This window comes from Monodon monoceros, unplaced genomic scaffold, assembly GCF_005190385.1.
Source record: "Monodon monoceros isolate NGI ecotype Baffin Bay Population unplaced genomic scaffold, NGI_Narwhal_1 Super_Scaffold_7, whole genome shotgun sequence".
NCBI lineage: Eukaryota > Metazoa > Chordata > Mammalia > Artiodactyla > Monodontidae > Monodon > Monodon monoceros.
Window position 1 is genome coordinate 61,861,151 of NW_021703784.1, and position 17,740 is coordinate 61,878,890.

The window sequence follows — 17,740 nt, forward strand, 5'->3', positions numbered from 1 at the left end:
CATTCTTAATACTGGGAAGACCGAGTCAATGATTTCCTCAGCCTTTTGACTTTCCTTTAATTTGCGACACACACAAAAGGGAAAGTAAAAAAGAAGTTAGCGACACCATTACAGACGACTTCAAAATTTGAACCTAAGGAACATGAAAGCGCAAAAGCAACCGCAGTGTCTCCCAGCAGAGTCCAAGACCACCGCCCCGTTGTAGAGCTACGCCGGAGCTTCAGCTGAGGCAGGAGGCTCATCCTCCTACCAATGATGATGCCCCAGCGACTGGAAAAGCATTGGCAGCCAGTGACAGGCATACAGCAGCTCTCGGAAAAGCAGAGCCTCCGCCCAAGACCAAAGGCCTCAGCTGGCACCGAGAGCCCCCAGGGAGCGGTGAAGCGTCCCATCGTGTCCTACCCCACCCTACCACTTCCCTCCCAACGGGACGACACTCGGCAATTGCTAGGCAAAGCCCACCCGGTCTCCAGAACGCGCTCCAGCAAGCCCATCAGGAGAGCCAAGGCCACCTCCTAGCCCCTGTGGGGAAAATGGCGCCTGTGAACCCGTCTCCCTCCCGGCTAGTCACAAGGACCAGCCTCCCTCCCTCGCTACAAAATGGCGCCTCCTGCTGGGGCCACAGACTCTGCATAATTCACTTGTCAGCGAGGCGGTGTCGCGCTGGGACGAGCCGTTCTGCCAACCAGTCAGAAGCAGAAAACTTTGTTCCGCACTTTGGGTAAGCCACTCAGGCGCTGGCTGTAAGGCCAGGCGAGGCTGACGTCAGGAAAAGGGGCGTGGATAAGGCGGTCTCCTTTCGCATCGCCTAAATTTGAGCCAATGGCAAGCAGGAAGCGTCCAGTGAGTGACGTAATGAGAGCCCAATGGAGGCTGGGGGCGGGCTTCAGACCCACTATGCTGGTTGCGGGGCTGAGGGGCCGGGCGGCTGTTTCCTGTCCTGGTGCATGGTGGTCGGACGAAGGAATTGTTGGAAAATTTTCTCGGAGGTTCGTATATAAATGTGTTTTTACCCAGTGTGCATTATTCTCCGCCCGGCCGCCGCCCTTAGCGTGGCGGCGCGGGCCCGGTAGGGCCCGGGCTCGGACTCTGGCTGCTCAGCCTCAGCCGCAGGCCTTGCAGATCCTACGGCCGGCCGCGGTAGAGACGCCTGGGCAGAAGCGGAGTTTATTAATAACCCGCGGCCGCCACTCGGGCGGCGGAGCTTTTCTCACTGAGGACGCACCCCCCCCCCCCCCGCCCTTGTCTCTGCGCACTGCGCCCCGCCTGTTCCCCTCAGGGGACTGCCGAGGGGAGGGAGTGAAGGAGGGGAGGGCGGAGCCCTTGGGAGCCCGGCGGCGCTTCTCGGCTTGACCTCCGCGCGGAGCGAGTCCCCTGGCGCCGCCGAGGCGAAGCTCCTCCGGCTGAGACGCTGGACCCCGGTCGGCACCAGGCCCTAGCTGGGGCGCCGGCGGCAGAACTGGCTGAGGGCCCGGTCGGCATCCCGCCTGTAGATCGCACCCAGAATTTCCTCCCACTCTGATCGTGCACAGATTTCTTGTTTCCCTCACTAAAAAAAAAAAAAAAATTTTTATGGTCATTGAGGCCTAACAGCGAATATTAGAAATTGTCATTTTTATCATTCTCCTTTTTTCTCGGTTTTGGCCAAAGAGTATACGAATGCTTTGGTTGCTTTGTAACATTTTATTGTGGAACGTAAATCAATTTTTCTTCTCTCCCCTTTTGCTTTTTTTAACATTTAAGTTTACGCATTAAGGAAGTTAAATAAAAAGTAGATAAGAATATAATTGCTAAACTGATTATTTAAGATCAGTTTAAGCCTTTGGAAGTGTCTAATCAGCTGGTATAACCTAGTGGGGATGTGAAAAATTGTAGGTTCGAAGTTGTGGTCGGCTTTGTCCCGAACCTTACTAGAAGATACTTGTGTTTTGCTGTAGTTGACAAAAATCTGTGCAGCATTTAATATATTCTCTTGCTAAGTGCTTAGTTTCAATTCATTGTTGAGTGTTTAGTAAGAGAATAGGTAGTGAGATCATACAAAAAGCTCAGGTAAGACAGGTAACTAATTTATCCAGGTGTATTTTGATTACTTTGGAAATTATTTAGTGTACAAATACTTGAGTGTCTATTTTTTCCATAGCTGTCTTTTATTTTTAAAAAATAATGGCTTTATTGATATAATTTATATACCTTTACAATTCACCCATTTAAAGTATTATAATAATTAGGTAGGTTTAACGTATTCACAGAGTTGTGCCACCATCACCAAAATTTTAAAACATGTTCATCACCCCCCAAGAAACTCTGTACCCACTTAAGTTACTCCCCATTTCCCCATAACACTCCTTCTTCCCCAACCACTAATCTACAGATTTGTCTATTCCCAACATTTCATAAAAATGGAATCACACAGTATGTGGACTTCTGTGACTGGCTTCTTTTATTTAGCATGATATTTGCAAGGTTCATGCATGTTATAGCATATATGAGTACTTCATTTCTTTTTATTGCCAAATATTTTGCTGTATGAACGTAACACCTTTTATTTATGCATTCATCTGTTGATGGACATTTAGGTTGCTTCCACTTTTTTGTCTATGATGCATAATGCTGCCATGAACAGTTACGGAACAAGTTTTTGTGTGGACATTTGTTTTTATTTCTCTTGTGTGTATATATATACCTAGGAGTAGAATTTCTTGGTCATTTGGTCATACGGTAACTCTGTGTTCAATCTTTTGAGGAAGTGGCAAACTTTTCCAAAGTGCGTGTACCATTTTACATTCCTACCAGCAGTGTATGAGAGCTCCCATTCTCCATATCCTTGCCAACACTTGTTGTTATCAGTCTTTTTGATGGTAGCCATCCTAGTGGGTATGAAGTGGTATCTCTTGTGATTTTGATTTGCATTTTCCAATGGCTAATTGTGCTGAGCATTTTTTCATGTGCTTATTGGCCATTTGTATATTTTCTTTTTGGAAATGTCTATTTGGGTCTTTCCCCCATTTTAAAATTGGATTGTTTATCTGTTATTGAGTTCTAAGAGTTTCTTACATAAAGGTCCTTTATCAGATATATGATTTGCAAAATGTCCATTGCCCTTTGCTGCAGGTTGAGATATTGCTGTGAAGTAAGGATTCATCATATTCCTCATGGAAAGATGACCTAGCTGTTTTGGGGAATTGTGCCTCTACTATTACTTTAGCTGTTATTAAATATTTATAATGTAGGTGCAGTTTATGATCATGGGAGGAGAACTTTCTGAGTCCTGATGTTCTCATCATTACTTAATTTTGAAGTTTTTATCTAGTTTTTGTTTTTGGTTTTTAATCTGAGGTTTTACCCAGTTCTGAGTCTTTTTGCTCCTGGCTTTATTTCAGGACATAGTGATTTTTTTTTTTTTTTTTTTTTTTTGGAGGTGTGGCCGGCTCCTTTTTTTTTTTGCCCCTTCGCGTGGGCGGGGCGGGGCCCGACCCGGTGGCTCCGTGGCTGGCTCACGGGCCTAGCCGCTCTGCGGCATGTGGTATCTTCCCGGACTGGGGCACGAACCCGTGTCCCTTGCATTGGCAGGCGGACTCTCAACCACTGCGCCACCAGGGAAGCCCAGGACGTAGTGATTTTTTAAAGAGTTGGGTTGCTTGAGTCATTGTTCTTTGCTTAATTTGCATTTTAAGGGATGGCTTTTGTGAGACAGTGTTTTTTGTTTTTTAATTTATTTATTTTTGGCTGCATTGGGTCTTTGTTGCTTCCGCGGGCTTTCTCTAGTTGCAGCAAGTGGGGGCTACTCTTCATTGTGGTGCGTGGGCTTCTCAGTTCGGTGGCTTCTCTTGTTGCGGAGCATAGGCTCTAGGCGCGTGGGCTTCAGTAGTTGTGGCTCTTGGGTTCTAGAGTGAAGGCTCAGTAGTTGCAGCGCACGGCCTTAGTTGCTCCGCAGCATGTGGGATCTTCCCAGACCAGGGCTTGAACCCGTGTCCCCTGCATTGGCAGGCGGACTCCCAACCCTGCGCCACCAGGGAAGTCCCTGAGACAGTGTTTTAAACTTTACCGTACTGTCAAAATCAAAGTGATTTTGTTTTAAAGATGGATTTAGACTGGACAGTGACAAAGGCTGTTCCCTGTGTCTGGACTGCCTTCTCTACTCTTCCTACCCCTAGGAAATGTTTACTTATCTTTCTTATGCCCATATTCACATGTAATCATCTTTGCATACCTGAGGCAGAGTTAGGTGCTCCTTACTTTATTAATGCTTCTGTTTATAGTAACTTTTTTTTTAAAGTAACTAGTTTTAAAACCATGAAAATAATACATGGTAAATTTCTTTTTAACTTATGGAATGTATACGGTAGAAATTAAAAGGCCCGTCCCCAGTCCACCTTCATCTCCTAGTCCCATTTCTGGGAGGTAATGCTGTAAAAACTTATGTGTGTGGATAGCAAGAGTTAAAGAAGAAAACCAGGAAACGAAAAGATTTGATTTATTAAGCTAGTGGGAAATAATCTTATTAACAAATTTTTCTTACAATATTGTATGCAATGAAAATTCTACTGTTGTACAAGACAAAATAAGATAGTTGGCAGTGTTATTGGAATGGAAGGATGAGAGACTGGAGTAAAGAAAGCAGTAAAGAAGTTATTGCAGTAGTTATTAATATGTGAGGAGTTGGAAAAGAAAGGTTTTGAAGGATAAAAATCATGGAGTTGAAGGGAATGCCCTGGTGGTCCAGTGGGTAAGACTCCACACTCTCATTGCTGAGGGTCTGGGTTCAGTCCCCAGTCCGGGAACTAAGATCCCACAAGCTGGGCAGTGTGGCCAAAAAAAATTAAAAAGATGAAATGCTCTCTGTCATACCAAGTTCCCATATATATGGTTCCATTAAAAAAAAAAATCATGGAGTTGACAATTGCCCTGTTGTGAATTTAAGAATGAGGGTGGGCTTCTCTGGTGGCACAGTGGTTGAGCGTCCGCCTGCTCATGCAGGGGACACGGGTTCGTGCCCCGGTCCAGGAAGATCCCACATGCCACGGAGAGGCTAGGCCTGTGAGCAATGGCCGCAGGCCTGCACATCTGGAGCCTGTGCTCCGCAACGGGAGAGGCCACAACAGTGAGAGGCCCGCGTACTGCAAAGAAAAGAATGAGGGTTTAGTCAAGGATGACTTTTGATCATTTTAATCTGTTGTCTGGGTTTGGTGGAAATAGCCAAGTCCATATGGCAAATTGATTAGAGTGGAAAGATGAATTGGCAAACCTTAATGGTGTATATGGAATGTGTTGTGTTTAATTCAGACAGAAAACAAGATGTATTTTGATATAAAATGAATGACAGGGACTTCCCTGGTGGCACAGTGGTTAGGAATCCGCCTGCCAGTGCAGGGGACATGGGTTCGAGCCCTGGTCTGGGAAAATCCCACATGCCGCGGAGCAACTAGGCCCATGTGCCAAAACTGCTGAGCTTATGCTCTAGAGCCTGTGAGCCACAACTGCTGAGCCCATGTGCCACAACTACTGAGGCTTGCACACCTAGAGCCCATGCTCCGCAACAAGAGAAGCCACTGCAATGAGAAGTATGCGCACTGCGGTGAAGAGTAGCCCCCGCTTGCCCCAACTAGAGAAAGCCTGCGTGCAGCAAAGAAGACCCAACAAAGCTAAAAATAAATAAAAATTTAAAAAAAAAAAAGAATGACAACGTGGTACATTCCTAGGAGACCTCCCCACCTACCTATTGGTTAGTGTCTTCCCTTCCCTCTGGCATTTGTCCTTTCAAACAGAAGTGCTGAGAGGAAAAAGAATCACTGGCAGACTTTTGGATGGGGCAGTTTGATTTGAGACCTAGGAATGTATGTAAATGTTTTTAGTTGATGGATTATAGATCTGTGTTTTTAAATGAGGAGTGCATGTTAGATTCAACTGGGGAGCTTTTTATAAGTGGACATGCTTATTGTTGAGAAGATAATATTTAAGGAAAATATACTAGGAGATAAATGTCTGTTATTAAAAGTCAATTATTCAGGGAATTCCCTGGTGGTGAAGTGGCTAGGACTCTGAGCTTCTACTGCAGGGGGCACGGGTTCGATCCCTGGTCAGGGAGCTAAGATCCCACATGTGGCAGCATGGCCAAAAATAAATAAAAATTTTTTAAAAAGTCAATTACTTAAAATCACCTTTATTTTATCTTATTTTAAACATAAGTTTATTTGTTTATTTTTGGCTGTGTTGGGTCTTTGTTGTTGCGTGCCGGCTTTCTCTAGTTGTGGTGAGCCGGGGCTGCTCTTCGTTGTAGTAGGCGGGTTTCTCATTGTGGTAGCTTCTCTTGTTTCAGAGCATGGGCTCTAGGCATGCGCCCTTCAGTAGTTGTGGCACGAGGGCTTAGTTGTGGCACATGGGCTTAGTTGCTCCGCGGCATGTGGGATCTTCCTGGACCAGGGCTCGAACCCATGTCCCCTGCATTGGCAGGCAGATTCTTAACCACTGCGCCACCAGGGAAGTCCCTAAAATCACCTTTAGAAATTATTTTTTTTCTTCCTTTTTAGGGGAAAAAGACTTTCAGAAGGAAAAGGAGATTTCTTTTTTACCTTTTAAAAATTGAAGTATAGTTGATTTACATTATTATTCTTTTAAGGTGTACAACATAGTGATTCATTATTTTTATGGATTAAAATTTTTTTTTTAGTTTTTAGTTTTTATTCTTTTATGGAGAAACCTTGAAAACATTATGTATAAGTGAAAGAAGGCAGTCACAAAAGACCACATACTATGATTCCATTTACATGAAGTGTCCAGAATAAGCAAATCTATAGAAATAGAAAGTAGATTAGTGGTTGCCTAGGGCTTTGGAAAGGGGGAGGTAGGGTTTTCTTTTGAAGGGTGATAAAAATATTGTGAATTCAGGTTGTGGTGATGTTTGTACAACTCTGAATATACTAAAGTCATTGAATTGTACACCTTAAATGGGTACATTTTATGATATGTGAATTACATCTCAGTAAAGATATTTTCAAAAAGGAAAAGCATGAACAAGAGGAAAGTTCCTCTTGAATAACACATCTCTGAAACTTTTTTTTTTGTCTTCTTTCTCCTCTGGCAATACCCTTTTACAGTAGTAGGAGAAAATAGTGAATAAGACAAGAGATAGAGCTGTACAGTCTCTTCTCATTTAGCTTTAAACTACTGATAAGCATTAATAGCAAACATATATATAATGCCATGTGCTGTTACAAGTGCTTTGTATTTAACACAGATACCTCACAATACCCTCTGTGAAGTACCCTCCTTTTACAGATAGGGAAGCTGTGGCACAGCATGGTTAAGTAACTTGCCCAAGGTCACATAGATAATATGTGGTAAAATGAGATTTTGAAGCAGGCTGTTTTGCTCCAGAGTCCTTATTCTTAAGTATAGTGTTATACTACCGCTCATAAGCATTCCTTCCTAAGTATAACCCATACTTTCCAATCTATCTATAGGGGAATCCTCCTTAGATATGTTTTAGTAGCTGGTTACTGTAAATATACTGCTTCCAGTCTGGAGAAAAACAGGTAATTAAAGTATACTGTGCTAAGTGTTATTATAAGAGTATGGACAGAGTATCTTGGGAAATATATCTAAAGCATTCTGACCCAATTTGGGGAGTCCAGATAAAACTTTCTGGTGGAATCTGAAGAATTTAGCCAAGTAAAGAGAGGAGGAAGAGTATGCTAGAGGGTATGAATAGCAGTGTTCAGAGCCCAGATGCAGGAGACACCTTGGGCTGTTCTGGGAGTGGCAAATAATCCAGCAGCTCATGTAAAAGTTGTTGAGCCAGATGGTTAGAAGGTTGACTTTGCCACTTAGGTTGTGAAGTTAAGGACATCATTTAACCTTTGTGAGCTTCACTTTCTTGGTCTGCAAAATTGTGATAAAATGGTACTTAATTCATAGGATTGCTAGAAGGATTAAATGAATTAGTAGTAATGCCTGGCATATAGTATTTTGGAAGGGTTAGTTATCATTATAATCATTTTTATTTATTAGTATTATTAACATTTTAATTAATATTATTATTAAATGATACCAGTATTATTAACTACTAGAATTTTAAACAGTATTGCTGGAGTGTAGAATGTGAGGTTGTGCTAGAACAAGACTGGAAGATAGAGTGACCAACTTGTCTTGATTTGCCCAAGACTATCCCAGTTTTAAAAGAAAGTGTCCCCCCACCACCAAAAAAAAAAAAAAAAGAACTGAGAGTCCCATGACCCAGGAAGCTTCTCAGTCTTGGGCAACGCAGGATGATTGTCCGTCTTATTGGAGAAGTTAGTAGAATCCAGATCATGATATTTGGACTATATGGGGAAATGGGAAAGTTTTGAAGGTTTTGAGACAGAGAAATGCTCTGATTGGATTTGAAAGCACTTGGACTGTGCTATGGAGATTAGATTGGAGGAGGGTAGGAGTGGATTTTAGGAGGCCGATGTAGTAACCCAAGCGGTGATGGTACCCTGAATTAAGACAACCTAATAAGAGAAGCAAATGGATTTGACAGATATTTAGGAGGTAGAGTGATAGTTCTTAGTGATCGGTTGGAGAATAAGGGGGATTTGACTACTGGGTAGGTGACTGCGTTTATCACTGAGGGAGAAAATACTAAAGTAGAATTTTGTGGCAAACTGTTTTGAGATGGAGGTGACTGTGGACCATGAAGGTCACCAAGGCCAGTAAGCAGCTAGATAGATCAGGAGCCCTTAAGAGAAAGGACTAGAGAGATTTTAAAGAGCTTATAAATTCCAGAGATCTTTGAAGCCAACGGAATGGATATGATATTCCAAGAGGAAAAGTGCATAAAATGAAAAAACAAACTAGGATGGAAACTTGTGCGTTCTCAATATTTAGGAACCCATAGGAGAAACGGAAAAGGATTAGCTAGGGAGTTGGAAAAAACCAGGAGCGTGTGGAAGTCACAGAAGCCAAGGTAAGAGAATGTTCTAAGAAGGAGATAAAGGTCAATGATATCAAACCCAATATAAGACAGAAAAGTATCCATCACATTTTTTTTTTTCTTTAGCTGCGTTGGGTCTTCGTTGCTGAGTGAGGTCTTTCTGTAGTTGTGGCGAGCGGGGGCTACTCTTCACTGCGGTGAGCGGGCTTCTCATTGCAGTGGCTTCTCTTGTTGCGGAGTACCGGCTCTTGGTGCGCGGGCTTCACTAGTTGCAGCAGGTGGACTCAGTAGTTGCAGCACGCGGGCCCTAGAGTGTGTGTGCTTCAATAGTTGTAGCGCGAAGGCTCTAGGATGAACGGGTTTCAGTAGTTGTGGTGCTCCGCGGCATGTGGGATCTTCCCAGGCCAGGGCTCGATCCTACGTCCCCTGCATTGGCAGGCGGATTCTCAACCACTGCACCACCAGGGAAGCCCCTATCACAGCTTTTTAATCTGTTTTATGATGGACATTTGAGTTCATTCCAGTTTGGAACTATTATGGATAAAGTTGCTATGGACATTCTTGTGTAAGTCTTTTTGTGGATGAATATTTTCATCTCTCATTCATAGGAATGGCCATCGAACTTCATGTTAAAGTGGAGATTAGTGACCAGCCAAAGCAGTTTCAATACTTAGGGACAGAAACCAGATGGATAGCAGTGGGAAATCAGGAAATAGTCTTAGTAACAACTGTTAGAGAAATCTAGCTGTGATAAGGAGGGAAAGAGAGACTAGTAGCTGAGTCAGAGGCAAGATTTTGTTTTATCGATTTTGTTTTTTAAAATATTTATTATTTTTATTTGGCTGCACCGGGTCTTAGTTGCCATGTGAGGGATCTTCATTGCGGCATGCAGGATCTTTTAGTTGCAGCACGCGGGCTCTTAGTTGCAACATGAGGGATCTAGTTCCCTGACCCCTTGCATCGGGAGCATGGAGTCTTAACCACTGGACCACCAGGGAAGTCCCTGTTTTTGTGTTTTTTTAAGTTATTGATGGGAAAGAACTGGGAGAGAGAGGGAAATTTTTTACAGGAGAGATCCCTGAGATCCCTAAGGAGGAAAGACAGATGAAATGCAGAGTACAGGTTGGAAGGATTAGTCTTACCTTGTAGGAAGGTAATATTGTAGGAGAGAAGGAAGAAATGTGTGGAAATGCAGTGAAGTGAGGTTTGTTGGCAGAGAATTCCTCTGGTGACTTCTATATTTTCCGTGAAGTTGGGAGCTGATTAATTTGCTGAAAATGAAGTGGTGAAGGAGACGGGGTGGGAGGATAGCAGGAGAGGGAGTGGGGTAGAAGGTTTGAGGTAAATGGAAAATATTTTAAATAGTCACCATGAAGAAATAAAGACATGTAAGTTTGCTGGACTGCTTTGGGGGTTCAGAAGAGGTTGGAAGAGCCCAAGAACTTTTATGGCCCTTCAGGACTATTCCATCAAATAAGTTATTAGATCTGAAAAATGCTTCGTAAATATGACCTATACAAACAGTTTTTTCTGACTAGAGGTATATGTTTTAACTATCCATGTTTAGTGTCCTACTCAATATACTTTTTTGGACAAAGGATCTATTTTGTTATAGTGTTGTGTTTCAGGAGTGCCGTCTCTCATTTTCAAAATTGTCTCACAATGCTTTGCTTCCCTTACCTATGACAAGATGAGCAATTTGGGTAATAAAATATTAACATACACAGTGTTTATCTTGAGGGAAATAAAGTACAATCTAGCATCATAGTTTTTTTTTTTTGTGGCATCAACATTTTGAAACGACTTTATGCTTTTTTTAACAGAACAGTGTCAGAAGTTGAGTTTGAATATATCAGAACCTTTCTCTTTCTCCTGATGCTTCCTCAGACTCCCTAGTCTCAGTGAAAGCAAGCCAGGGCATGCTTAGCAAACTGAGCTATGCAGGTGTGCCCTTATCACACCCTGTTTTTTGTTTTTTGTTTTTTGTTTTTGCGGTATGCGAGCCTCTCACCGTTGTGGCCTCTCCTGCCACGGAGCACAGGCTCCGGACGCGCAGGCTCAGCGTGGCTCACGGACCCAGCCGCTCCGCGGCATGTGGGATCTTCCCGGACTGGGGCATGAACCCGTGTCCCCTGCATTGGCAGGCGGACTCTCAACCACTGCGCCACCAGGGAAGCCCTCAAGCTCTGTTTTTAATGCTACACTGTTGAGGTTTGAGAGAGATTTTTTTTGGTTCTTTTTCACATCAGTGGTTCAGTTAAGAACAAACCATCACCAAAATTGACATTCCTGATGACTAGACCTAGGTGTCCATTTCTCAATTCTTGTCTCTTCTCACCTCTTTTTCTCACAGGTATTTTAGTTTCAGGTCTCCTAGGCCTCATCTCAACTACCTGCCAGTCAGTTTCAAATATTCTATTTCTGAATGGTCCTGGAACTTGGCAAAAAGTTTGAAAGCCTTCAATTTCCAACATTTCACCCATCTGATAGAATATTCTACTTCTTTAAAATAGGTAGTATAAACTCTATCCCTCAGTTTTACCCTTTAGCATTCTGTAGAGCCTATGAAAACTCTACATCATTCACCAGCACATTCTAACTACTCTGTACTTAACTGAATTACATTTCATCAGTGGAACATGCTTATTCCCTGGGTGTATTTAAATAAAATAGAAGGGATTTAAAGATAGTTTTCCACAAATGTTAATCAAAGCAGTGTTACTGGATCAGCATACTGCAAAGGTACAGGATAGCCTGCTTTTTTTTTTTTTGGCGGTACGCGGGCCTCTCACTGATGTGGCCTCTCCCATTGCGGAGCACAGGCTCCGGATGTGCAGTCTCAGTGGCCATGGCTCACAGGCCTAGGCGCTCCGCAGCATGTGGGATCTTCCCGGACCTGGGCACGAATCCATGTCCCCAGCATCGGCAGGCGGACTCTCAATCACTGCGCCACCAGGGAAGCCCCTAGCCTGCTATTTTTATGTTGCTGTACTAAGGAACTTCCTCATTCCAGGTTAGGAGATGTCATAAAATGCAGCACAAATGACCATGCTTAAATGGAGAAACACTTTGTATAGTAGTAAATTTATGATGAAAATTTGGAATTGAGACCAGGTAATAGAATGGCATAGCTTCTCTGTTAAGTGTTGAGGTGAAACCAGCCTGAGGTTAGGATCTGAGGTTGACAATTTCTGAAGGCCTGGTTTCTGTGGCTTCATGCAAAAAGACCTCTAAGATTTGTTAATCTAGATTTCTTTTTGTATCATTTCTTACCACAATAAAGGTTACTTGTAGTTGGAGTTCTTTATACCTGGACCATTAGATTTATATTTTCATAATAATTTGTGGTAATAATTGTATCTAACAAATTAGACCAAACTTGAAATATCTAAGGGCTTCACATTTTAAAATATTCGTCTGATGTAGATTCATACCACTGAGGAAACACTGATTCTTTTTTTTAAGGGATGAAGTCAGCTAGTATTTAGTTACTAATTTTAACCATCAATTTTCAGACATTTTTTTCTTCCTGCCAATAATTTTGGATATTTTTCACTTTTAAAATTATGAAATCTATCAAATATAAGGAGGAGTACCTGTATAAGTAATTGAATAAAAGCTTATGTATCCACTTGGTTTTTAACAGATCCTAACATTTTTCCATATGTGTTCAGACCTTTTTCTAAAAATTATGGTTAAAGACCCACAACATAAAATTTACAGTCATAACCATTTTTAAGTGTAGGGTACAGTAGTGTTAACTATATGGACATTGTTGTGTGATAGATCTCTAGAACTTTTTCATCTTGCAAAACTGAAACTATAATCATCAAACAACTCCCCTAGTACTTGTAACTACCATTCTACTTTCTAATTCTAAGAGTTTGACTACTTTAGATAGCTCATATAAGTGGAATCATGCAGTATTTGTCTTTTTTTGACTGGCTTATTTCACTTAGAATAATGTCCTCAGGGTTCATCCATGTTGTAACATATGACAGTATTTTCTTCTTTTTTAAGACTAATATTCCATTCTGTATATATAAATTGCATTTTATTTATCCATTCATCCGTTGATGGACATTTAGGTTGCTTCCACCTCTTGGCTATTGTGAATAATGCTGCAGTGAAGAGGTGTGCAAATCTTTCTTTGAGATTCTGTTTTTAATCCTTTTGGATATGTACCCAGAAGTGGAATTGCTGGATCATATGGTAATTCTATTTGTAATTTTTTGAGGAATCTCCATACTGTTTTTGTTTTATTTTTATTTATTTATTTGGCCGTGCCACGCAGCTTGCAGGATCTTAGTTCCCGGACCAGGGATCAAACCTGGGCCCCCTGCAGTAGAAGTGCAGAGTCTTAACCACTTAGCCAGGGAAGTCCCGATAGTGGGCATTCTAACAGGTGTGAGGTGATATCTCATTATGGTTTTGATTTGCATTTCCTTGACAGTTAGTTATATTGAGCATATTTTCATATGTTTGTTTGGCATTTGTTTATCTTCCTTGGAGAAATTTCTATTCAAGTCCTTTGTCCAATTTTTAATTGGGTTATTAGTTTTTTGATGTTGTGTTGTAGAATTTCTTTATATATTCTGGATATAACATTTGCTACATTTCATAAGTGTGTTTATTCTCTTATGCTAATATCCATCATTATCTTCCAGAAAGGCAGGAACTTTATTTATTACACAGATGTATTCATTTGAGATTCCTGTTGTGCCCCCATGACAGCCTCCTCTGTGTCTGATTTTGGCCCATGATTCATTATTAAAGCACAGGAAGCTGACTACCTTTTGCAAGGTGGCCCTTTCTAAAGGTGTCATGTGTATCTTACATACTTATTTTCACACAACCTGAAAATGTTGGTGTCAGAAATAATCAAGACATGATGGTGGATATGGTATGAGCAACTATAGAGTGTTTGATCTCTAGCTTATTTATTTCATCTATTCATTATCATATTTTCCCCAGTTGATCATTTTCTAACAAAGGGCATTAATTGTATCACAGAGCCTTTTTGAGAATAAGATGGGCTGTGTACTTGCCATCACTTATTATCTCTGGTAATTGTAGTGCCCATATGATCTCTTCTGATTCCTTCACCACCCCATGTATTTGCCAGCAGTTTGTGTCCAGGAATCAGCTGTCTCTTCAAGATGTTTCAGTTAGTGTAGATTTTTTTCCCTTAGGATAGATACTATAGGTCCTGAAGCCTTCCTAAAGAAAGTTAACACTTGACCAGCTTTCAGACAAGAAATAACTTTTATTTATTGCAGATATATCAGTTACCTGTTGATGTAGTTATTTGGAGATTTATAGATAATTCAATGAAAAGGACAGATGCTTGAATTATGGTCAAACCATAGTCATTTCTTAACATCATGACCCAAATTAACTTGTAATCTGCCTTTTTCAAAATTCGTCTTCTAGACGAATGCTGTAAAAATCATAGAGTGCTTTCTACATTTTTATAGGTGTTTTCCCTTCCATTTCCTTGTCTTATTTCTGTTATATAGTGACAGTACTTGTTCTGAAAATTAGCCTGTCCCAATCCTGTACTCATCAGGGGACTTAACAGCAGAGTACCAGTTTTACTTTGAGGCTTCTCTGTTAGCCCTTAGATGTAGCAAGGAAGTATTGAAGTTTCAGTCTGCTTTATGAACAGTTATAGATTAGAAATATTTCAGGAATCCCTGAAAAGTCAGCCCGTGATTGACTTTTATCACAGCACTGATACCTTTCAGCGTCTAAACCATAGTCCCTGGCTTTAATCCAAAGAGGGCGTAGTTTATAGTGTTTATAAAACAAAAATCTTCAAGTAGTCCTAACATAAATATAATTGCAAATTATTACTACTATCTGCATATTGCTCTTTTAAATATTGACACTGAAATCAGATCTTTAGACCTGGAAAGGTCCTCAAGAGATGCTCTGGTATCCAGTTCCCTGGCTCAAGGCAGCTAAATTATCCCAACTCATGTTTGAGACAACTCAAGGCCTACAGAGGTAATGGGACCCGGAGATAGGAAAAGGGAGGAAGGGGGTTGTGGTGATGATTGGTAAAAGAGCCATTCATCCATTTATTCTGCACCAATTGTGTGTCTGTTGTGTGCCAAGTACTTTTTAGGCACTTTAGTCAGCAATGAGCAAACATAAAAACACCTGTCCATTCTATTTGAGGGAGAAATAGATAAGAAAAAAAACAAGTAAATACATGTAATATGTCAATTTATTAGTACTATGCCAAAATATAAAGGAGGGAAGAGGGCTGGAGTATATCATCATTGTGGGGTTGGAGGTACAGTTTGCAATGAGGTGAATAAGGAAGCTCTCGTTGAGGTGCCATTGAACAAAGACTGGAAGAAGTTGAGGGCATAATAATGAAGATACCAGGAAGAATGTTTCAAGCAGAAGGAACATCAAATGTAAAGGTCCTGAGGCAGCAGAACATCCAGTATGTTTGAGGGAAAGCAAGGGCACCAGTGTGGCTGAAATGGAACGAATGAGACGGAGAGTAGTAGAAATGGGGGCAAGATCATTGGCCTCATAGGCTAGTGTAAGGACTTTTGGCTTTACTCTGATGAGAAATCATCAAAGGGTTTTGAGCAGAAGAGAGATGTGATCTAACTTTTTCATTCAAAAGGACAATCTGACTGTTGTGTTGAGAGGAGATGAGGGAAGTCACAGTAGAAGCAAGGAGACCAGTTAGGATGCTATTGCAGTAACATCTCAGGGTGAGAGATGGTAGTGGCTTGGATCAGGGAGGTAATGGCGAAGCTTGTGAGAAGTGGCCAGGTTCAGCATAGATTTCTGAAGATTGAGTCAACAGGAGTAACTCAATCCATTCATGGATTCTAAGTGGGAATCTTCAACCATGTTAAACCCAAAGAACACAAATTATGGGAATTTCAGACATGGTACAGAACTGATGGGCAAGACTTGGCTGTGCTCAGTAGTTTACTGATGAATTATTAAAAGCATGCTCTGGACTTTGGGCAAATACTTTTACCCCGCATATTAAGTGAAATTTCAGCTTATTTCAAACTCTGTTCACTTCCGTAGCAATTTTTTATGGTTCATAAATATTGTTTGTAGATTTCATTTCATATACATCGTTCTTTGTTCTCAATGCCTACATTTTTTTCAAGGTAGAAAATGTTGTTAGCCCAGATAAATCGAGATTCTCAGGGAATGACAGAGTTTCCTGGAGGAGGAATGGAGGCTCAGCATGTTACCTTGTGCCTGACAGAGGCAGTAACTGTGGCAGGTGAGCAATCTTATTTGAAGGGATCATGTGGGTTTGGAAATATTTATCTTAAGGGAGAATGAAAACTTATAATACTGTTTACTTTGTTCCTCCTCCTTTAGCTAAAGGCAACACAAAGCTAAGCCTTTTTATGAGCATTTTTACCCTGGTATGGATGCTGGTATAGTAGGGTGTAGAAATATTTTTTGTAAATGCTATAAGAAATCCCATTTGAGTCTAAGTTAAGCAATCTGCCTTTTGACTAAATTTTATTTTTTAAAAAATTAAACAGCACACACATATGATAGTTACCTAAAGAAAATAACTTTTTTTTTTATAATAGATGGTGACAATTTAGAAAATATGGAAGGTGTAAGCCTGCAAGCAGTAACACTTGCAGATGGTTCTACTGCTTATATACAACACAATTCTAAAGGTATGTGCCTCATATACAGCCCACTGGTTATTATCAGCAATTCATAACCTCAGAGTTGGAACACCTAGCAGTTATACCACTTCCCAATCCCTTCTACAGACACTGTACTACATATGGTAGTAATTTCAGTTTAACTTAAATTTTGTTTTGATAATTTGAGGACACCTTTTGAGATATTTGGAAGATACTCTGGGGTATCAGAATTAGTGAGGAAGAGGGGAGGGGGTAGTGTCCCTGACCTATTTTTAGTAAGACCTTTCTCACTTTTTCCCTTTAAATTATTATTTAATGTTTTTACAAAATATGCGTAAAAGTAGACATTTGGTTTTGCTTTTATAACATTGTTTCTAAATCAGTGTTTACTTTGCTCCAAGAAATAGCCTAGTTCTCAAATTCCTTGCTTTTTTGGAAAGCTACTGAGCATATGTATACATAGTCAAGGGACTTGTAGCCCCCAGGGATGAGAATGACAGCTGGCCTCATGTGCACTGATACATCTTTCTATCTTCCCAGTTTCAGCTTCGCTGGGGTCAGGGTCACGATTCCTAAGTGGCTCTGAAAGGTATATAGAGGTTTGACCCATGTAGCTTGCTCAGATGAGCCACTCTTCCTCTTGAACTTGTCTAATTGAAAATCGGAGGGGAGAAAGGATGGCTGAGGGAGGATTTTCTGCTTTCTGTAGGATCACTGGATGTGTTATTGAATTGCCTCAGAACATTGAGGGAAGAATCAAGATGAACATGATCTTAAGTAGTGTATGTTTTTATAGTTGATATCATTTTGAAATTGTATAAAGTTTAAAATTTTTGCTTGTGCTAATTTATTGGCTTAAATTGTTTGTTCTAGATGGGAAACTCATAGATGGTCAGGTCATTCAGTTGGAGGATGGTTCTGCTGCCTATGTTCAACATGTACCCATACCTAAAAGTAGTAAGTATTTGATATTTACTTACCCTTCTGATTCTCATACTTCAGTATTTGCTGCCTCCAACTGCCTCTTACTACTTAAACTTAGTCCTGATCTCTAGGTCTCCTTCTGAAAGGGGAGATAGGTAGATGTCAAAGAGAGGATCTAAAGACCATTTTAACTTAATTGAGATTTTCTCTCGGAGTTAATGGAAAAGAAATTACTAGACTTTACTCT

The 17,740-nt window shown here is 41.0% G+C and overlaps 1 protein-coding gene across 5 annotated transcripts in view; it reads left to right on the forward strand.

Annotated features, from left to right (window-relative positions):
* The first annotated feature begins 877 nt into the window (after positions 1 to 877).
* Positions 878 to 17,740, forward strand: part of ZNF143 (zinc finger protein 143) — a 54,534-nt gene continuing 37,671 nt past the window's right edge. Inside the window, exons 1-4 of one of the 5 annotated variants that reach the window (XM_029208497.1) lie at positions 878 to 989; positions 16,063 to 16,181; positions 16,504 to 16,596; positions 17,443 to 17,526. In XM_029208497.1, the coding sequence (XP_029064330.1) occupies positions 16,070 to 16,181; positions 16,504 to 16,596; positions 17,443 to 17,526 (289 nt within the window). In that variant the 5' untranslated portion in view covers positions 878 to 989; positions 16,063 to 16,069. Of the gene's footprint in view, positions 990 to 5,695; positions 5,723 to 6,855; positions 8,945 to 16,062; positions 16,182 to 16,503; positions 16,597 to 17,442; positions 17,527 to 17,740 lie in introns of those variants that run through there. The other 4 variants (XM_029208493.1, XM_029208494.1, XM_029208496.1 and 1 more) reach the window with 4 other exon arrangements.